Raw genomic sequence first — 19,485 nt, forward strand, 5'->3', positions numbered from 1 at the left:
TGAATGCTTTTCTCCTATGATTGGGAAGAAGACAGAGATTTTGCTCTCACCATTTTTTTTTTTTTTTCTTTTCAGCACTGTCCTGGAGGTCCTATCCAGGGTAATAAGGCAAGAAAAATCATTAAAAGGCACACAATAGGAAACGATGAGCACCATTTTTTACGGTTAGACAAAGTGATGGTCGGTGTAGAAATACGGAAAGACGGGATGCAGAAATACAGAATAACTGCCTAGTGGTGAAGACAATCAGGCCATGGAACAATTAGCAGCTTTTGCAGAATATTTTTAATCACCCCAAAAGGCAACCCTATACACATTAAACCGTCACTTCCTATTCCTGTCCCCCCCCCCGCCCCCGCCGATTTAAAACATACCTGGGATCTGTTTTAATTAGGTATGAAAAGACACAGAAAAACAGATACGGCTGTCTTGTCGGAAGATGTTTTTACACTCACAGATCCACTGAATCAGGAGGCAAGGCCACATGGGGAGGTGCCAGGGGTGGTCGGGAGCAGAAGAAGGGAGGGGAAATGTGGGCGGGGCCTTTGTTGTGGTTTTGGTGGGAAAGGCAAGCAGGTCAGGGTAAGACCTTTTAAACACCATCAGCAGGCCTGGGCTGTAGGAGGTCCCTAGTTGTGGGGAACTGGTCCTGGGGTGATTCAGGGCAGGGGACTAAGTTCCACATTGATAAAATGAGTTGGGCTGCAGTGTAGACTCAGGGTTGGTTGGTTTGCATATCAAAGGGAGGACCTCAAGCCTATGGTTTGCTATCTGCAGGAATGAGCTGACTCTGGGAGGGGCGAGGCCTCTCTGGGTGTCCAAGACCCCAAGATGTCAGAGCATCATAAAACACAGAAAATAAAAAACGTGGTCAATACACCCCCTCCTCACCCCTGTAACTACTAATCTTCTCCCCACCGCTATGGATTTGTTCAGTCTGGATGTTGCCTGTCAATGCAGCCACACAACGTGTGACCTTTTCTTCTGGCTTTTTTCATTTTGCATAATGTTGTCCAGGCCCATCCGTGTGGCAGCATGTATCAGAAATTCATTCCTTTTTAAGACTGACTAATATCCCAGTGTATGGATATGCCGTATTTTGTTGATCTGTTCATCCATCGATGGGGATTCTTCTGTTTCCACATTTTGGCCACTGTGGATAATGCTGGTATGAACATCTGTGTACAGCTCTTGATTGAACATCTGCTTTCAATTCTTTGAGGTCTGTGTCCAAGTGTGGAATTGCTGGGGCACACGATCACTCTGTATTTAATTTACTGAGGAATCACTAAACCGTCCTTCAGGGTAGCCGGCCCACTGTATGTTCCCTATGCCCACTAGCAACGTGTGAGAATTCCAGTTTCTCCACATCCTTGCCGACACTTGTTATTTTCCGATGTTTTTTATTATACTCACCTGCAGCTGACCTTTAAGCATTCCTGCTGGGAATGCAAAATGGCTCAGCCACTTTGAAAAACAGTCTGGCTGTTTCTTTTTCGGCGTACACGTTACAGGACTCAGCAACCCCAGTCCTAGGTATTTACCTGAAAGAAGAAAACACATCTAAACAATGACTTAAATGGAGCTTCATTTATAATCACCAAGTCCATCAAGGGTGGAGGGATCAAAACTGCAGCCTCTGCATACACCAGAATACTCGGCAATAAAGAGGCACAAAGCACAGAGGCATACAACAGCGTGGGCCCGTCTCAAAGGTGTTATTCTATGTGTAAAAAGCCAGACACAAAGGGCCATGTCCTGTACAGCTTCGTTTTTATGACTTTCTGGAAAACGCAAAACAGGAACATAAATTAGATCTGTGGGTGCTCGTGGCTGGGGCGGGGGAGGGGAGTGACCGCAAAGGGCAGAAGGGAACTTTCCAGAGCGATGGACATGTTTTGATGGAGGAGGTGGTCCCACGTTTGTCAGGAGGTATCACATTTTAAACTTAAAGGGGGTGTGTGGTTTACTGTGCCTATGGTTACTGTTACACCTATGTTTACTGTTACACCAATGTTTACTGTTACACCTTTGCAAAGGGAGAAAGAGCTCCGCCCCACACACAGAGATGCACGCCCTGCTGTGGTCCACGGAGCCTCCGAGTCCGCTGGCTGAGGATCCCGGGGAGACGCGATGGGGGGAGCTGGGCCCGCTGTCCAGCCTCCCCAGCTGCGAGTGCCAGCGCTCCTCTCCGCCTCTCGGGTTTTTCACTCCGCGTAACCGGCGCCTTCATCACTGTCTCTCCTCCTCCTCCTTCACTGAGTGGACCGTTTTCCTTCAATCGACCCTAAAGAAAACACCCAGTTGTTTGAAAGTTCCTCCTCCTTGCCCTGCAATTGATTAAATACCAAAAACATCACTTAAAATTTTTTTTAAAAGCTAGTTTCCCTTTATAGCCCAGAGTTCAGATAGCCTCTCTTTGGAGCTGGGTGTGAGGGCCTTTTGGAAGAGGAGGAGGAAACGTCAGCTGGGCGGGGATGGAGCGTGGAGGCTGGGGAGGCAGAACTCGAGGGAGACGCCTGGGGCCGGCAGGCCGCCTGCCCCACCACTTCATTTTCATCCACGAGGAGGAGAAACCCAGCGACCCCCAGGGGTTACCCATCCATCTTCCCTAGAAGGAGATCAAGACGTGAAATAGGAAGATGGCGTCGGGTAAAATAATTCAAAATCTTTTCAAAAATGTGTAGCCTTGAGAAGACACATCTTGCCTTTATCCCTACATAAACACACGCACACACATTTTCTTCTTTAAACAAGGACAGCCAATCGCTCTCTCCCCCGGTCCCTGGGGAAGGCCTGCGGCCCGCCCCCCCGCTGCTCCGATGACCTCTATAAAAGAGAAATTTGCCATACACCCTCAAGGCTTTCCCCGGAAGACGTCTTTGATGAGTTCTTACATTTAGGGTATAATCAGAATTGTAACACACAGGTTTAATTCCAAGTTCATTCTCTAAAACATCTGGGGTCAAGTCTGTGTGTTTATTTAGACGAGTGTTCAGGACGCTTGAGGTCCCATTTTGCGACTCCAGCCTTTCAAGTTTCCCGAAGAACATTCTAAAACATGTCTACAGTGTTCACTTAAGATCTGCTGAAGCTCAAAAGTGCCATGCGGAAGAGAGACCGGAATCTCTCATTATAAAGCATCGGGGCCGATAAATTCACATGACCTTTGCAGGAGAGTTTACGACCAGGCCACCCCAGGGCAGGGATTTTGTGAGGGTCAGGGCGCGTGTGGTCACCAAGGCCCCCTGCCCTGCACATTACTTAGAGTCAAAAAGATCCCAGTCCCCAGGGGGCTGCAGTGCCACCCTGCCCCCACCCTTCTAAAACGCCACAACGCTTCCACGTGTGACAAGAAGCCCAAGTTTCCAAACCCGGGATTTCAGTTCGTGAAAAGAGAACCCAGACCTTGTCCTGTTAAAGGAACCTGAGGACTTTTTCACCCCGAGCTATTATTTCACAGAAGGGCGACAGAGTCCCCCCGAGAGGAAGGGGCGAGGCCAAGGTCATCCTCGGTCAGGGCCAGGACACAGCATCTCCCCGCCCCCCATCCTGCTCTTTCTCTGCTCCTGCACAAACTGGGTGGGATGCGATTCACCTTTCTTTCTTACGTGATAAAGCGCTGCCTAAACTGCGTGTCTTCCTGTCCCCGGCAGGTACGCCTGAGAGCGAAGCCACAACTAGACAGAGCCAAGCAGACGTGCGTGAATGCGACCTCGCTGCCAATGCCAAGCCTAACTCAGGGAGTTCACAGGCAACCCAGGAGAAGTCCAACCTGCAGCCTCAGCCCTTAAGCCCCCTCCTCGTCCCCGACCAACTCCCTGTGCCTTCCCCAATCCCCTGGTCCCTTTGTCCCCTGGTCTCTCGGTCCCGTGATTCCCTGGTCTGTTGGCCTCTCGTCCCTTTGTCCCCTGGGCCCTTCACCCCCTGGTCCCCTGGTTCCTTCTTGGTTCCTTCATTCCTTGGTTCCTAGGGCAGCTGGCTGGGCATTTATAGTAGCCCCTCAGTTGCTGTCACGCTCCAACTTTTCTGAAAATAAAAGTCAGTTATCAGAGTTCCCATCGTGGCGCAGTGGTTAACGAATCCGACTAGAAACCATGGGGTTGCAGGTTCGATCCCTGGCCTTGCTCAGTGGGTTGAGGATCCAGCGTTGTTGTGAGCTGTGGTGTGGGTCGCAGACGTGGCTCCGATTCAACCCCTAGCCTGGCAACCTCTATATGACACAAGAAGCGGCCCTAGGAGAGACAAAAAGACAAATAAATAAATAAAAAGTCATCTCGTATTTCTTTGGAACCCTCTTTTGGTTCCCATGGCTTTCAAAGGGAAACCCAAACTTGGTACCCGGTCCCACGAGGCTCTCGAGAGCCTGGCCCCAACCTTCCTCTGAGGTGTCACTGTATGCCACATGCCTCGTTCATGGGCCCAGCATCTCTGCCAGTGGGAATCTCCCCCTTCAGGAGCCCCAGTCCCCCAGTCACGTGGTGGACGTCCAGCCGGTCCGGGTCCCATGCTCACCTTCTCTGCTAGAGCAAGAGGAGAAAACTGGGTTTAATCAGCATTGCCGTCCCGGGAGGGTACGACCCTGGGGTGTCATATCTGTCATCCTGGGGCACAAGGGGCACCAGGACAGAGTGTGGCTCCCACTCAGAGGGAAGCAGAGCTGAACGGCGGAAAGGGAAGAGAGCGATGCAACTTCACTGACACTCCTGGATCCAGCTAAGCCTGAAGCCAGCTGGAGCCTGAGCTTCCCCAAGAGTGAGCCAACAAATTCCTTTTCTGTTAAGCAGGTACCAGTTCCATGTATATCACCTGCAACCAAGAGACTGCTGGCCCCCTGAGCTCCCAGCCACAGAGACCCAGCCATGGTGGGGACACCAATGCCTCTTTCGCCCTGTGGGTCCTGGTGGGCTTCCTCGCCCTTTGCTGGTATCTTTGCTGGAAGGAGAGCTGCTGGGCTCCCCTTCCTCAGCCTTCCCTCAGTTCAGGTTCCGAACTCCCCCCCCGCGCGCCGCCGTGGCGTGCTGAGTGTGAAGTTTGTATCAGGTGGCTCCCACCCCACTTGTTAGCACGGCAGTGAGCACGAAGCCAGCGATAACTAGCAGGCACGGGGCTGATACACGTCTGCCTTCCGTTCCCTTCTTCCTACAGGGTACAATAAAGTGGGTGTTTTTATCAGAGTACCTATGAGCTCTGTGCCAGTCAGAGCCCACAGCATCTGCTGGGCTCCAGCGGGAGGTGCACGGCTTGAAGAGGAGGGGTTGGACGGGGGAGGGAGGAGGAGGGGGCCTGAGACGTAGGTGACAGAGTTTAAGATTAAAACCAAACAAGACAGGACAGTGAGAATTAAAGGAACTCTCTGAAGGTGGGGGTGGCGGCGGGGGGGTCTGTGCAAACAAGCCTTCCTGATTCATGAATTAAAGTTAAGCTAAATTAAATCCAGCCCCTCTGAGAACAACGCTGGATGAGAGCCTCTCGCAATCCACTGCGGCGAAGCTCCTGGGTGGTGACACGTTCCCAGCAGGACCAGGAGGCCCTGAAAGCGTCCTTGCTCTCGGGCAGAATGTGATGCTTTTACCTTGTATTATTTTGCATGTTGTCCCAGACCTCAAGTCAGCCACTCCTGCGGGGAAAGATCCTGACTGGGACACCAAGCGGCGCTCTCGGCCACCAGGCCCCCCTAACATCTTGGCGTCTTTTCAGGGATCAGGGTCAGGAAATACATGATTTAAGAGAAAAGCCATCATGAGCTCACACGGCTATTTTCAACAAATTTAGGAAGACAAGGTCTTACCCAACTTCTTTCGTCTCATATTTGTATCTCTTTTCTTTGGGGCTGGAAACCGTGCCCCCCAAAGAGACAAACATAATAACTCCTTCGCTTTAGCTCACAGTTTCAGAATGACAACTGCAATGTTGTTACTAGAAATGTGAATCCTGAGGACAGGTTAAGGCTTTACGAGGGTCTTTTTTCTCCTCTAGATGGTATCTCTCTCCAGGGATGAAGAGAGCTCAATCGCCGGGTTCACAGTGATCTTAAATGAGTCCTGTCTGCTTGGTTAAAGCCGCAGGATGATACAAAATTAGGTACATTTGTCCAATTTGGCCCTAGACATTTTAGGAATTTCTGGGTTGTTCTCATTTAGGTGTAATTTTTAAAAATGACGCAAAATATTTCTATGATTGCAAAGTCAAATCCACCAAACACGGTGTATGCAGAGGAGCCTCTGCTCTCTCTCTCTTTTCTGCTTTTGATGCCATAGTTGATCTTTCTGGGGTGGTTCTGAAATTGAAACGTGGTATAGAGTCCACGTGAAAAATAAAATATCACACTCTGAATTTGTTGCAAGAACAACTTCGGTTTGCTCCTAAAGGCACTGAGAAATGCGTGGCAAAGGCCCCTGTTATTCCCACATGACAAGTGAGTGAGGCCAAGGAGACAGGCCCCCTGGGAGAACCCCAGATGCCCCAGTCCTCAGTGGGGGTGACTCGGGGCTCCCTTGCAGAGAACAGGCCCACCCTGCCCGGGTTCCTCAGAACTGCAGTGGAGCTGTAAACGGACTCCAGAGAGGGTTCGGGAACATGCAAACCATGCTGCAGAACTGCAGCCACTGCCTTGCTGCACCAGGAAAACAGGAATCCTGGAACCCCCTGCCCCTGCAGGCTCCCAGGCCGTGCCACCCCTGCTTGCCCCACTCTAGAAAAGGGATGCTAACCCCCCACCTCTAAGAGGTTCAGTGACCAGACACTGCTGCCAAGAGCAACCAAACCCTCTGCCACTGGATTAGCAAGGACGAGGCAGAGCTGGGGCCCTCTTTCCTTCCCCAGCCCCAGGGCTGCATCTTGCAGACGGGGCTGCCAAAGCCTAAGCAAGGTCAGGTTAGCTGTCCGTCTCCTGCCACTCAGGAGGGCAGCAGAAGGATGGAAGGAGGAGAGGGTACCATACACACCAGGCCTACCGGAGGAAGGATGCTTTTGAGCCTTGTTGTGGTGACAGCCCACAGGCAACGGTGAAGTAATAATAAAGGCTTGTCATATGGCCTCCTGAGCAGTTTCTCAAGGGGGAAGTTTTTAAAGGGGATTTTCAGGGAAAAAAAAAAAAATCTTACCCTTAGGGGATGTGTGCCTCGGACATCAAGTGTCAGCCCCTTGTCAGTGCAGCTCCACCCTGCTGCTGTAATTCAGGCTCTCCGCGGCCTTGCAGACATTGTTCTCAGACCCACGGGCAGTGGGGGAGGCAGCGGGGGCTGGAGCAGGCCCAAGGCAGGTTCCTGTCCCCTGGGTTCATTCAAGCCAGGCGGGAAACGGGGGTCTGGGCCCTGGGTCTCCCCAGGCCGAGGGACCCTCTGAGCTGGGGAGGAGCCGCACGTCGCGGCTGCTCTGCTCTGAGAGGAGGCTGCAGTGAGATGGGGCGGAAGGAGCCGCAGATGAGCCTCGCAAAACCCGGGGAGGCTGCGCCCCGGCAGGGACAGGACGCTCCCCAGGCCCCTCTTGCTCGCTCTCTTTTGTCCCTGACGTTTTTATTTCAGATTTTAAAGGAGATACGGAAGGCTCTTTCGCTGCGCTGGCTCACCCCAGGGCCATCCAGAGAAAGGACAGACGGGGGCGGCCAGGCGGGCCGGGCCGGGCCGGGCGCCGCGACCCCAGGGCTCTGCGGTCTCAGGATCCCGAAGCCCGCGGGTCAGGAAGAAACTGCAAACACAGGGCGCTGTTACGCAGCCACTTTTGGGCGAGGGCCTCTGCGCACAGCTCTGCCTTTGCTCGCTGCCGACTGCTGGGGGGAAACGTCCCTCTGAGCGGCCCGGGCAGCACCCGCCACCCGCCCTCGGGTTTCCTAACGAGGTGGTCGCGGCCCGGCGGGGCCCGAGGAGCAGCCAAGGCCGAGCTCCCCCCCCGGCCCCCGAGTTCAACTGCAATAAAAAGGCCCAGCCCGCCCTTGATCACGCGGCTGGCCCGACAGCCCGCTCAGGCCCGGGCCTAATTGAGCCCGGGTCACCTGGGAATAGGTTCAAAGGCATCCAGGCCGTAAACCACCTCCAGGCCCTGAGCCAGGGCGGCCTAGCGAACAAAGAGCCCCCGAACCACTTCAAACGCGCCCGCGCTCGGCGTCCAGATGGCGCGGGGCCGGGGTCCCCGGTGTCGCCCGCAGAGGCCGGGCCCCGCGCTCTGTTCGCCGTGCGCCTGCCTGGCCCGGCTGCCCGCGGGCACCCAGCGCTGGGGAGGCCGCGCCGCGCCCCAGACCGCCCTCCGTCCACGGCGGATTCGCGAGGCAGAGAGGGGGCGCCGAGGCTGGGGCCCGGCACCGCGGCCTAGCGGGCGCCCTGGCCCCGCTCCGGCGCCCCGGCAGGGCCAGTCAGGTGGGCGCGGCGGGCACCGGGCGCTCCCGCAGAGGCTCGCGGTGGCGCTGAGGTTTAAAGCACTTGGAAGGGCGGTCTGCGAAGGGCGTCGAGGCAGGGGCTCCCCAAGAAATTCAGGTGAGGAACTCCCCCATACACCGCCTGGGCAGAGGCGGCCGCGCCTCCACCGGTGCCCGCGGCGCCTGCGTGGGGAGCGGCGTCTCCAAGGGCACCGGAGCGTCCGCACGCCTGCGGGCGGGGCGCTGGGGCGAGAGTCCCGCACACCCCCCACCCCCGGCGGAACTTGCGGGCCGGAGCGCGGATTCGTTGTGCGCCCCGGGGCAGGCCAGGCGCCCAAGGGCCAGGGTGCCCCTGGGGACTCCTCGCCGCGTCCTCACCTCCTGGCAGCGCCTCTAGGGTAGGACTCGCCACCGGCACCCCTCGCGCTGATGGAGAGACCCCGCAGCCCGGCGGGGCCCGATCTCCAGTTAACGGAGCAGACAAAGCCAGGTCGGCTAAGCCCAGGGCGCGGGGCGGCCAGGAGCGGTGAGAGCCCGGGGTGGAGGCGCGGGTGGCGCGCGAGGGCCCGGCCTCTCGGGTGCCCGGCCTCTCGGGTGCCCGCCACGGCCGGGGCGGATGGGGGAGGCAAAACTGAAAGTGCCGCGCCGGGGGGCGGGGGCGGCCGGCGGAGGCCCCAGAACTTGTCCTGCCCCCGGTCGCGGCGGCCAATCAGCGCGCCGCCCTCACTCCTGACAACTATTTAGCAACCCAGCCCGGCTAGAGTTTCCAAAAAAGTTAGAATAACTTCCTCTCCCGGAGACCTCGTTTTTGCACAAGCCGGCCTTGAAATCAGAGCCTTTCGAGCAACTCCGAGAGCGTGTGCTCGGCGACCGCGGGCTTGGCCAGCGGCGCGCGCTCGGCGCCCGGCGCCCCCAGCCCCACGCGCGCCGGGCGGGCGCCATGGAGGAGGGCTCCAGCTCGCCCGTGTCCCCCGTGGACAGCCTGGGCACCAGCGAGGAGGAACTCGAGCGGCAGCCCAAGCGCTTCGGCCGGAAGCGGCGCTACAGCAAGAAGTCGAGCGAAGATGGCAGCCCGACCCCCGGCAAGCGCGGCAAGAAGGGCAGCCCAAGCGCGCAGTCCTTCGAGGAGCTGCAGAGCCAGCGCATCCTGGCCAACGTGCGCGAGCGCCAGCGCACCCAGTCGCTCAACGAGGCCTTCGCCGCGCTACGCAAGATCATCCCCACGCTGCCCTCGGACAAGCTCAGCAAGATCCAGACGCTCAAGCTGGCCGCCAGGTACATAGACTTCCTCTACCAGGTCCTGCAGAGCGACGAGATGGACAATAAGATGACCAGCTGCAGCTACGTGGCCCACGAGCGTCTCAGCTACGCCTTCTCCGTGTGGCGCATGGAGGGCGCGTGGTCCATGTCCGCCTCCCACTAGCGCCTCGCCACCCACGTCCGGACCGGCGCGTCAGGGTAGGTGCCGCGCGCCCTGCGGGCGCCCTCCCCTGCGGGGGGCGGGCGACCCGGCCTGCACATCCCTCGGGCGGAGACTCGAGGGCCGCGGGGACGAGGATGGGGTGTGCTTTTTCTCCTAGCAGCAGATGGGGGTCGATCGGGAAGCTCCTGGGTTCGAAGAGCACCCCTGAGGTTTTTTGCAAGCTGTGTCAGTCGGGAACGGGTGGACCGGTGACAGTTGTATTTTTCATCCTTGGTGCGGGGGGTGGGGTGGGGTGGGGGGAGGGAGGGTGTTGTTGGTGACCGTCGAGGGAGTGAGCATCAGAAGAACTTCTCAGAGCCGGCCAGGGGCAGGGATCTGGGGACCAGCTGCCCTACGGGTCCCTCGGAGCGGAGGCCTCTCGGGAAGCTGCCCGAGCTGAGCTGCGCGGGGCTGTGGCTTCGCCCTCTTCCCGGTAAGCGACCGAGCGCGTTCATCGTGTGGACACCCAGTTCTCCTAGTGGGCGCAAAGGCGCAGACCGGCGGCGTCCAGGTTTGCCTGGAGAAGGCAGGAGGTCACTGTCCCGCGCTGGAGGCTCCTCGAGCCCGGGACCCTCCGCGCCGGAGCGCGGGAGACCGGGCCGAGGCTGAGGCGCAGAGACCCGAACCCCGCTGGGAACGCCGACTGCCCGCAGGCAGGTGAACTTGACCTCGGAGCTGGAGTCTCTGGCCCCAGCCTTGAACCTGGAGATTCTGGGAGGGGGCTCTGCGCGCGCTGCGTCCCGGCGTTGGGCCCGCGGGAGAGCGCGAGGGGTCCAGGCTGGGAAACAGGTTCGCGGGGGAAGAGAGGCGGTGCCGGCGGGGCCTGCGCTGGAGAAGCCAAGGGATACAGCCGCCGAGAGCGCGGCAAGTCCTGGATGCCTCCCGTGGAGCGCTCGGGGCGGCGGGCACCGGCCCTTTGTACCGGACCCCTTGCAAGTCCCGTAGATGAGCTCTAACTACGGAGGGGCCACCCTGCTCTTTCCAGAAGGCTCTGTGAGCATTCGCCTTTGAATGGCTCTCTCCGGCCACGGAATAAAGGGTGCAGAGGGGAAAGGGCCGCGTTCATAATCCTTCCTACTTAGTATGTTTTAGTTTCTTGCTCATCTTGCACTGTTTTTATTCTCGTCTCTACTTCACACAGAAGGAATTTAGATTAATCAAGAGCGTGCAGCCGCCCATTCTCCCCAAAGTATCCATTTCTTTTCTCTGTGTTCTGTAATATCTGCACATGTTTTTGCTGTGGATACAAAAGGCTGATGGAGCACAGGTGGAGTTTATTTTCTTTTCAAACGTGCTCATCACCGCGCTGCTGAAAATTCTTTGGGTGCAATAGCCCCCTAAGCTCCTAATCATCCTGTAAGCTTTGAACAAAGACTTTTTAGCAAAGACTAACTCATGGGACTCTCCTCCTGTCTTTGTGCAAAGCAGATGGAAAGTGTCTCCACCACGTACCGCTCCAGGAAGGAAAGTTTGGATTGGCCGAGGGGTGAATTGCTGCCGTGGGTTCATACATTCATTCTGGGGTTTGCCGCCTAAATTATGAGCGCCCATTAGTTAATTCCACTTTCTCTTTATACCGTGCAGAGCTTACAGCACATTTGAAATAACAAACAGTCGAGAATGTCATCTTTTTAAAACGTACACATATACAGCTTTGTTTAACGAAAATGTCAACAGAATTATCGTGGAGATGTCCCTCCAGAAAATCATTGGAAACCAAAGCAAGCGGTATTCCCTTCATGCAAGAATTGAGTAGGATCATTTAAAAAGAATCCCATTCCTAAAATTTAGAGAATCAGCTATAGAGTACCGGTAACGGTTACATAAACTAAAAGGCATAGCTTGACATAAATGAAAGTGTTAAAGAGTTTTCTTGGGGGAAAATGCCTTAAAATGCAGAAGGAAGAAACAGTCACTGGAGACTAAATGATGTCTGTGGAGCCCATCTATGTGTCTTTTTAGGTGCTTGAATATAACTGATGAGTTGTGATACACCAGGGCTTTTTTGGTCTGTCTGTCTCTCTGTCTGTCTGGTAGACGCCCACTCTGTATGGGAGGAGAGGGGAAAGGTGGCAGCTGTTGATACAGCTTGATTTTACTTACCCAGCATGTGAGTCCGCCGTTTACACTCGCTTGGTTTTAACCCCCTGGGCCGCAGGAGTATAAATAGTCACAATTGGTTTGATTTCCTGAAAAGGTTGCTCCCGGGCGTTTGTTATTTACTGGTACCATTTTAAAGAAGCATGGGTGATATGTATTAGTGAAGAATTTCTAGACCTTTCTGAAAGTTGGATGTGGTTTTCACATGTGTTGTGGGGTATCTGAGAAGCGCTGTGTCGAATGGCAACGCCATACTTTTCAATGCGGAAAGTATCCTTTGGTATAAAGCGAAACACAGGAACTGCTGGCCTGTGGCTGGTGCTAATGTTTAGCCTGACTTTCCTCTTTGGCCTGGTATTTAAAATACAAAGGCACGATAAATCAGGTGTCTTTGGACAGTCAGCTGGGTTCAGCTCATCGGACCATCTCGACGGGGCGTTTTCAGTATTCTCATTAAATGCCTGAGTCTTAGGAGCCGGGGGGCCGAGGCGCCTGGCAAGGAGAGTGTGGCCAGGTGACAGTCACTTATGGGACATTTTTCCTGTCCTCTGTTTTGTGGCTAAAGAAGACATCTCTGCAACTTCTGCAAAATGCCCAGATTTGCAGTGCAGTTCCTTTCCTCGACAAACTGACTTTTCCCCCCTGAGAACTTTTAGTTACTTTGAAGAACAGAGTGTGACCCTCTGAGTGAGTCCATTTCCTCCCTCCCGAAAATGGACTTCTCGGAGGTGCTGGCCCCGGCCTCATTCCGAATGCTGGCGGGTCTCAAAGAGAGTGAATTCCCAGTGGAGAGTGGCCGTGCAGAATCCTGGGAGAGCTTTTGATTGGTCAGGGAAGAAGCAGAATGAATGACCCAGCCGCCACCTGAAGTGTAAGTCATGTTTCCTTGCACAACAGCCACTGGAAAGATCCAGCGTTGCTGCTGCCCTCCGTTACGTGGATACTGTTCCCTGAAATATCTGTGGTTATTCTCTCAGCCTTGCAGGAGGCAGGTCTTGCTGCCCATCTGGCCAGAGTAGGGGCCGGAGGCCTGGGATTGTAAGAGTGGCTGTTTGAGGTCATTCGAAATGTCGGACTTTATTGAGGTTTTCTGAAAGCTGTACAATTTTCAGACAAGTCTCGAGCCTGAGAGAACTGAATTTTCATCATTCTTGCTTTGCTATATTTTGAATAGACAGCACAGATGCCAGGTTCCTTTCGCCTGGCAAAAAGATCATAAGGTAAACTCTCGCTGAGCAGAGCCCTATAACTCATAACTTTAGTGTAAATCGGGGCTTTTTAAAAAAACAAATATTTTAATAAGCCAATTTTAAAGGCTGAACTTTTATGGCAGTTTTTAAGCTGAGTATTTATATTAATCTCTTCTCACTGATGTCTTTAAAAACCCTGCACATATATGCTGGAATGTCTGTTTATGTTTGTGTCTTGTCCTGGGAAAGGATAAATGGGCTGGAAAAAAGCAAACCAAATAAAAGCTTTCTGCTAGAAAAGAGTTCATGGATGAGGCCATAAAATTCAAAGAAGAGATGAATACGTTAGGGTCGCCAAAACCCAGAAAACCATAAAAAAGGCATGGAATCTAAGAGATACAGACATGGATGCGTTCAGAGTGAAGCCAGGATGAAACGCTAAAACCGGAAACTGCTTGAGATGGTATTTCGAGTGGTCACACGTGGGATCAAACTGCATGGACTGAAACATGCCTGCACGAGTGCCTCCCCCCCAACTCCCCCCCTTGGCCGCACGTGGCGTGTGTAAAACTGGCGAGGTCTGAGTAAGGTCTGCAGAGGGTATCAACCTCAGTTTTCTGGTGGTGATGTTGTGTTAGAGTTTTTTGAGATGTTACCCCTGGCGGAAACCAAGTGAGGAGCATATAGGAACCTCTGTGTATTATTTCTCACAATGGTCTGTGCATCTACAATTATCTCAAAATAAAAAGTTTGAAAGAAAAGCCAGTCCCCAAGAATTTTTAAGATGTCTGTATTCCGATGAGCAAAGTACATAAGGAATAATTATGCCCAGCTCAGAGTAATAAACTCTGTGCAGAAATTCACTATTTTCCCGGATGTCTTTTGCATTATTGCATTTTTCAGACTGTTAGGGATTTCTTATGTTTCCAATATATAATTAATTAGAGACAGTTCCTTATAATTCTGAAACAAAGAGTAGAATCCCAGAAATCTGAGAGGAGAGATTATACAAACTGATACATTTATTCCTATAAAGGTATTGATTGGTGTACATAAGATATATCATTTTTTGAAGGAATTTTAGGAATTACTCATCTGAAACTGACACAACACTTGGCTTTACGATATTAAGTCTGAACTGACTTACACCAGACACACGCTATTCTAAAGCCAACGATTTATCAAAATTATCCGTCAAGTGGAGGGACAGAGTGTGAGGTTATCTTCACAGGAGTAGAGATTGAAGTCTTAGTATTGAGAATCATATGCAGTTGGGGGATGCGGAGAGGGAGAGACAGAGACGCTGAGAGACACAGAGAGAGATCAAATCCCAAACCCAGTGATTTCAAGTTGCATTGGTTATTTTAAATTCATGTGTGTGTGTTTTTGCTGGAAACGTCTTTGGTCCTTGGGTTCAGTAGCAAGTCTTTGAGTGCCACTTCGTTATAGTAAATGTGCCTTCTTTAATGTTTATCTCGGAGTGAGAAACATCGGCCCTGCCACTGTGACTTTCATGCTGAATTCAACTGAGGCACAGTGGCATTTTGCCTCATTGATCACTCACAGTCATCACGCGCCAAGGAGACTCGTATCAGAAACTGGAAGAGCCGGCACGTCACTTGAGTCCGTCGTAAGAGAAATTTTTCGTGGCTCGTTGGAAACAGAGTCGTTTTGAATCAAAGCAGAGTTTGCTGAGTTTTGCATCTCTGGGTTACTTCATGCACAGCTCCCTTGTTTAGAATAATATGATCCTGTGATCACGTGTAGGAAAGACGGTGACTGAGAGGGCCGAGGTGTGCCGTCTGCTGAGGCTGCTGGTTATCGCTCCATTTCTCCCCGTCTTGGGGATGCCCTCTGCTGCTCCGTGACCCAGCTTCTTGAGGCGTCTCCCGTATACTCGCAATTTTACTTCTCGCACCCGAAGGGCGGCGCCTGTGAAGCTGGACACCTCTCGCCTTTGTTTAGACCCACACCAGATTTCCCCGTGAGTTGAATGAAAAAGCTTGCGCCCAGTGAGCTTCAAGGTGTCAGATTCCGTTATTCTGAAAACTCCCCCTTTCTTTTCGGCTCTTATGCAGCCTTAAAAATAGCCACCTGCGTCTTTGGGGGCAAAGTGTGAGTGTAGTTACGTGGTTGGCCGCGAGGCTCAGGTTCATTGCTGTTTAGTTTGAGGATTTGTTTTTCTGGGCGTGTAGATCTGGTGTGTGATTGACAGGAAAGATTTGGGTCCAAAAAGCTTAATTTTTATTAACCCTTTGATGGCAACCAAACATCCCGCCCCTCACTCCCCGGCTGAGGTTTGCGGTGGGGGCACAGCCAGAGTCTGTTCAGAAGAGCAGGCAGAAGAGCTCAGAGGGAAGTGAGGGCAGGATTTCGGGGGCGGGGGCGGGGGGGCTTTGCATGGAACCGTTTCTACAACCATTAGGGGAAACCGAGTGAAGCCTCTACGAGAATCTCTGTGAATCTCTGTGGATTATTTCTTACAACTTGGTGCGAATCTCCGGGTACCCTGAAATAAAAAGTTTGAGAGCAGAGAAAGTCCGCAAGAATTTTGAAAATGTCTCTATTTCAAAGGAGCAAATGACAAGGAATTACCACGCCCATCTCAGCGAAATAAACTAAAGAACGTGCTTTGCACTTCGTCCCCCCCGCTGTCATCGGCATCGTCGCACTTCTCAGATGATCGGGGAGTCTCATTTTTCCTATATGTATAATTAGTGAGAGCTGGTTCCTTCTGCCTCTGAAACAAAGAACAGCATGAGCAGAAGCCCGACTCCTTATGGAAAACAAATGCTGCTCATGCTGTTTTTCCGTGGCTCTACAAATAAATGCCGCAAGGGCCTTGCTGTTAAATTCTCTATGACTTTCCTCTTTTCAGAGATTCGGGAGAGTTTTGCTGCTCCGGAAGCAAGTGGGGGCTTCGTGAGGGGCCGCTTGTGAACTAAGCAAACTCTCTAAAAGGAAACCCCGGCCGATAGTTAACAGTCTGTGCCTGTGCTGCTTCTCCCGCTGGATTTCCTGGCGCGTTCAGCTTTGATTTAACCTTCTCTAAGGCAGGACGCGAGCAAGGCGGCACGCTCTTCAATCGCGGGATCAGAAGTGGATGTTGAGCTGCTCTTTCCTTTCGTTAATTTCAGTTCTTTGAGTGGGTTTGTTTGCAAGGAGTGCCGTGAGATCAGAAGTCAAAAGCCATTCGCCGTGGTTGCCTTTCTGGCCCTGTGGGTGCAAAATGCCTGTTGCCGAGTCCTCTGCTTCCAGGACTCAGACTTTTGACTCGGAGGAGGAATAGCCAGGCAGGCCAGCCTCTGGGGTCGGCGGGACCTGAACCTACGGGGTCCCTTCCGGGAGGCCGTGTAAATTTCAGATCTCGTCCTTCGTGAGATTTCCTTGATGACGACAGGGAGGTGCTTATCGTTTCCTTGGGAAAAGCCTAAATTACCGCAAATTGGAGGAGGAAAGGTTTTATTTTCTTTCTCAAATTGAGCATTTGGTCAAATGCTCTCTATGTGGGATTGTCACTATTTTGTCAGCTTGTCTCCATCCACACAATTGGGTTCGATTGATAAAAACATCTCACGAAAGCTGTGAGCTCCTCAATCTAAATCATCCCAAACTGTGCCCCACGTGGATGTTGGGTCGTAACTATTCAAAACCTTCCCAACCTGCACAGCCAGCTAGTGGTCCCCTCGCACGATACCTGTGTACGTAGGTGGGAACCTGAGAGGAAGCCTGGATCCCTTGCGTGTTTTTTCTGCCTGGTAAGCATTTCCTTGCCCTCTCCTCCCCAGCCCTGACCCTGGCCCTCCACCCCGAGTGCTCTCTTGTTTTTTCTTCCTTTTCGTTCTTTCTTTCTTTCTTTCTTTCTCTCTCTCTCTCTCTCTGTCTTTTTTTTTTTTTTTTTTTTTTTGTGCATGCTGTCGAGCAGCTTGACGTGGGCCCTCAGTTTCCAGACCAGGGATCGAACCACGGCCGCAGAGGTGAAAGCACCGAATCCAGCCACTGAGCCACTAGGCAACTCCCAGTTCTTTAGTTCTGTGTAAGTTTTCAGAGCACAGTCAGTAACAGGATGAACCAGAAGCCCCTCAGCAGGGCCCAGGAACAGCACAAAGACACGCAGAGGATAAACACCCCATTTCAGGGTCTCGCCACGGCCCTGGGTGTTCTGGACATTGGGTGCCACCTGGTGTAGGGGGGCAGCCAGACCCCCGCCCCTCGCGGGCTCAGTCCCTTCCTCTCTTTAGCTGGCTGTCGTAACTATTTTCTAAGGAAATTATTCCACCGATACTTGAACAGAAGTGCCCCAAATGGATAGCTGTTCCCTGGGAAGCCAGACATGCCCCGTTTTGTTGTTTTTTTCTGGTGCAAAATGACCTGCTTCCACCACCCAGACGGCAGGAGACCGTGTGGTGGCTCCAGGAGCCGGAGTTTCCTGGTGTCCTTGGTGGGGCTGAATGAGGTCTCCACCTACACGGCACCGTCCCTCCGGCTAAAGGGTCCAAGGGCAGAATGCACTTGAAGCCCTTGTGCTGGGAGTTCGACTATCACCAGTTCCAGAATTCTCTCTTAGACTATTTTTTGAGGACAGATACTTTCTTCTTCTTCTTCTTCTTCTTCTTTTTTTTTTTTTTGTCTTTTTGCCATTTCTTGGGCTACTCCCACGGCATATGGAGGTTCCCAGGCTAGGGGTCGAATCGGAGCTGTAGCCACTGGCCTACACCACAGCTCACGGCAACGCCGGATCCTTAACCCACTGAGCAAGGCCAGGGATCGAACCCACAACCTCATGGTTCCCAGTCGGATTTGTTTCTGCTGCACCGTGACGGGAACTCCCGAGACTTTCTTTTCTTTTTTTTCTCTTTTTTTTTCTTTTTCTTTTTCTTTTCCCACTGTACAGCAAGGGGGTCAGGTTATCCTTACATGTATACATTACAATTATATTTTTTCTCCCACCCTTTCTTCTGCTGCAACATGAGTATCTAGACAAAGTTCTCAATGCTGTTCAGCAGGATCTCCTTGTACATCTATTCTAAGTTGTGTCTGATAAGCCCAAGCTCCCGATCCCTCCCACTCTCTCCCCCTCCCATCAGGCAGCCACAAGTCTCTTCTCCAAGTCCATGATTTTCTTTTCTTAGGAGATGTTCATTTGTGCTGGCTATTAGATTCCAGTTATAAGTGATATCATATGGTATTTGTCTTTGTCTTTCTGGCTCATTTCACTCAGTATGAGATTCTCTAGTTCCATCCATGTTGCTGCAAATGGCATTATGACATCCTTTTTTATGGCTGAGTAGTATTCCATCTTCCGAATCCAATCATCTGTCGATGGACACTTGGGTTGTTTCCATGTCCTGGCTATTGTGAATAGTGCTGCAATGAACATGCGGGTGCACGTGTCTGTTTTAAGTAGAGTTTTGCCGAGACTTTCTTTTAATTAAACGTAAGCAGAAAGCATGGACTATATTTATCTGCTCATTTCCAAGAGCGCTGTTACGCTACCTCCACTTTCATTTTATTACATGTCAACAACGAGCAATTTCACACCATTTCATTGCTGGGTTATTTAATCTCCTCACGCAGCTCCGGCAACTCTGTAGACATAGCTCCAGCATCAATGATTTATCGTTCAAAAAACAGGAATGTTTTCAGGAATGGCAAAGTAAAAGAGAAAGTGAGGCTCTGAAGAGAAAAGTGACGGGTGGAGAACTTCCCACGGAGCGGGGTGGTGGAGGGCCGGGGCCCCTTCCTAAGGGCACAGGAGGGTCAAGCCTGTGCGGCCAGACCTTCCTTTGCTGGTCCCTGCAGACCAGTCCCCTCCCCCTCAGGGCCCCTCAGTGGTTGATCAGAACCAGCATCCTCCCAGCCTTCCCAGAGAAGCGACACTTTGTAGAATCAGGGGGGCCACCTCAAGGTTGCTGTCCTGATGCCACAGGTGGGAGGCTGCTGGGCCATGTGACTGAACAGGACCTGTGGCCCCTTTGCCCCCTGAGTGCTCCTGGGATCCGTGTCACCCTACTGGGGGCATCGGAGAAGGCCCAGACGTGGCCCCTGCTTCTGAGGGGCCTGCTGCTCTCTCCAGGTGCTTCAGGTGCCAGAGAAAGCAAGTCGCGGCCGGACGTCATCCGCTCTGCCCAGGGGTGGGAACCTAGGAGGACAGGGCTCGCAGGGCTGGCCAGGCCTTGGAGCTACTGCCTGTCTGTCCTCAGGTCACATGGACGCGTGCGGGCCCAGGGCGGCTTGGCATTGGCCAAGGGTACCGAGAGGCAGCAGGAACTCAGATTCACGCCCTCCTCCTGTAGCTGGAACCCCACTGTCCAGTTCCGCCTTAAAAGCTTCTGCTCATGTAAAGCCAGTGGACTTCCAGGGGACCCCGCCCGTCCACC

At 53.0% G+C, this 19,485-nt stretch overlaps 1 protein-coding gene and 1 long non-coding RNA gene across 3 annotated transcripts in view; one reads left to right on the forward strand and one right to left on the reverse strand.

Annotated features, from left to right (window-relative positions):
* Positions 268-9,013, reverse strand: LOC106505784. 2 transcript variants are annotated; one of them, XR_001300533.2, is made up of 2 exons: positions 8,732-9,013; positions 268-2,287 (listed from the first exon to the last, which is right to left on the reverse strand). It is a non-coding gene; the product is annotated as an uncharacterized LOC106505784 (long non-coding RNA). The 2 variants fall into 2 exon arrangements; XR_002339091.1 differs by having other exon boundaries at positions 268-4,523.
* The window catches only part of TWIST2 (twist family bHLH transcription factor 2), a 47,702-nt gene continuing 37,343 nt past the window's right edge, over positions 9,127-19,485 (forward strand). Inside the window, exon 1 of the mRNA XM_003133776.4 lies at positions 9,127-9,811. Coding sequence (XP_003133824.1) covers positions 9,294-9,776 — 483 coding nt within the window. The 5' untranslated portion in view covers positions 9,127-9,293 and the 3' untranslated portion in view covers positions 9,777-9,811. The remainder of the gene's footprint in view (positions 9,812-19,485) is intronic.

Source organism: Sus scrofa, chromosome 15, assembly GCF_000003025.6.
Source record: "Sus scrofa isolate TJ Tabasco breed Duroc chromosome 15, Sscrofa11.1, whole genome shotgun sequence".
In the NCBI taxonomy this organism is placed as follows: Eukaryota; Metazoa; Chordata; class Mammalia; order Artiodactyla; family Suidae; genus Sus; species Sus scrofa.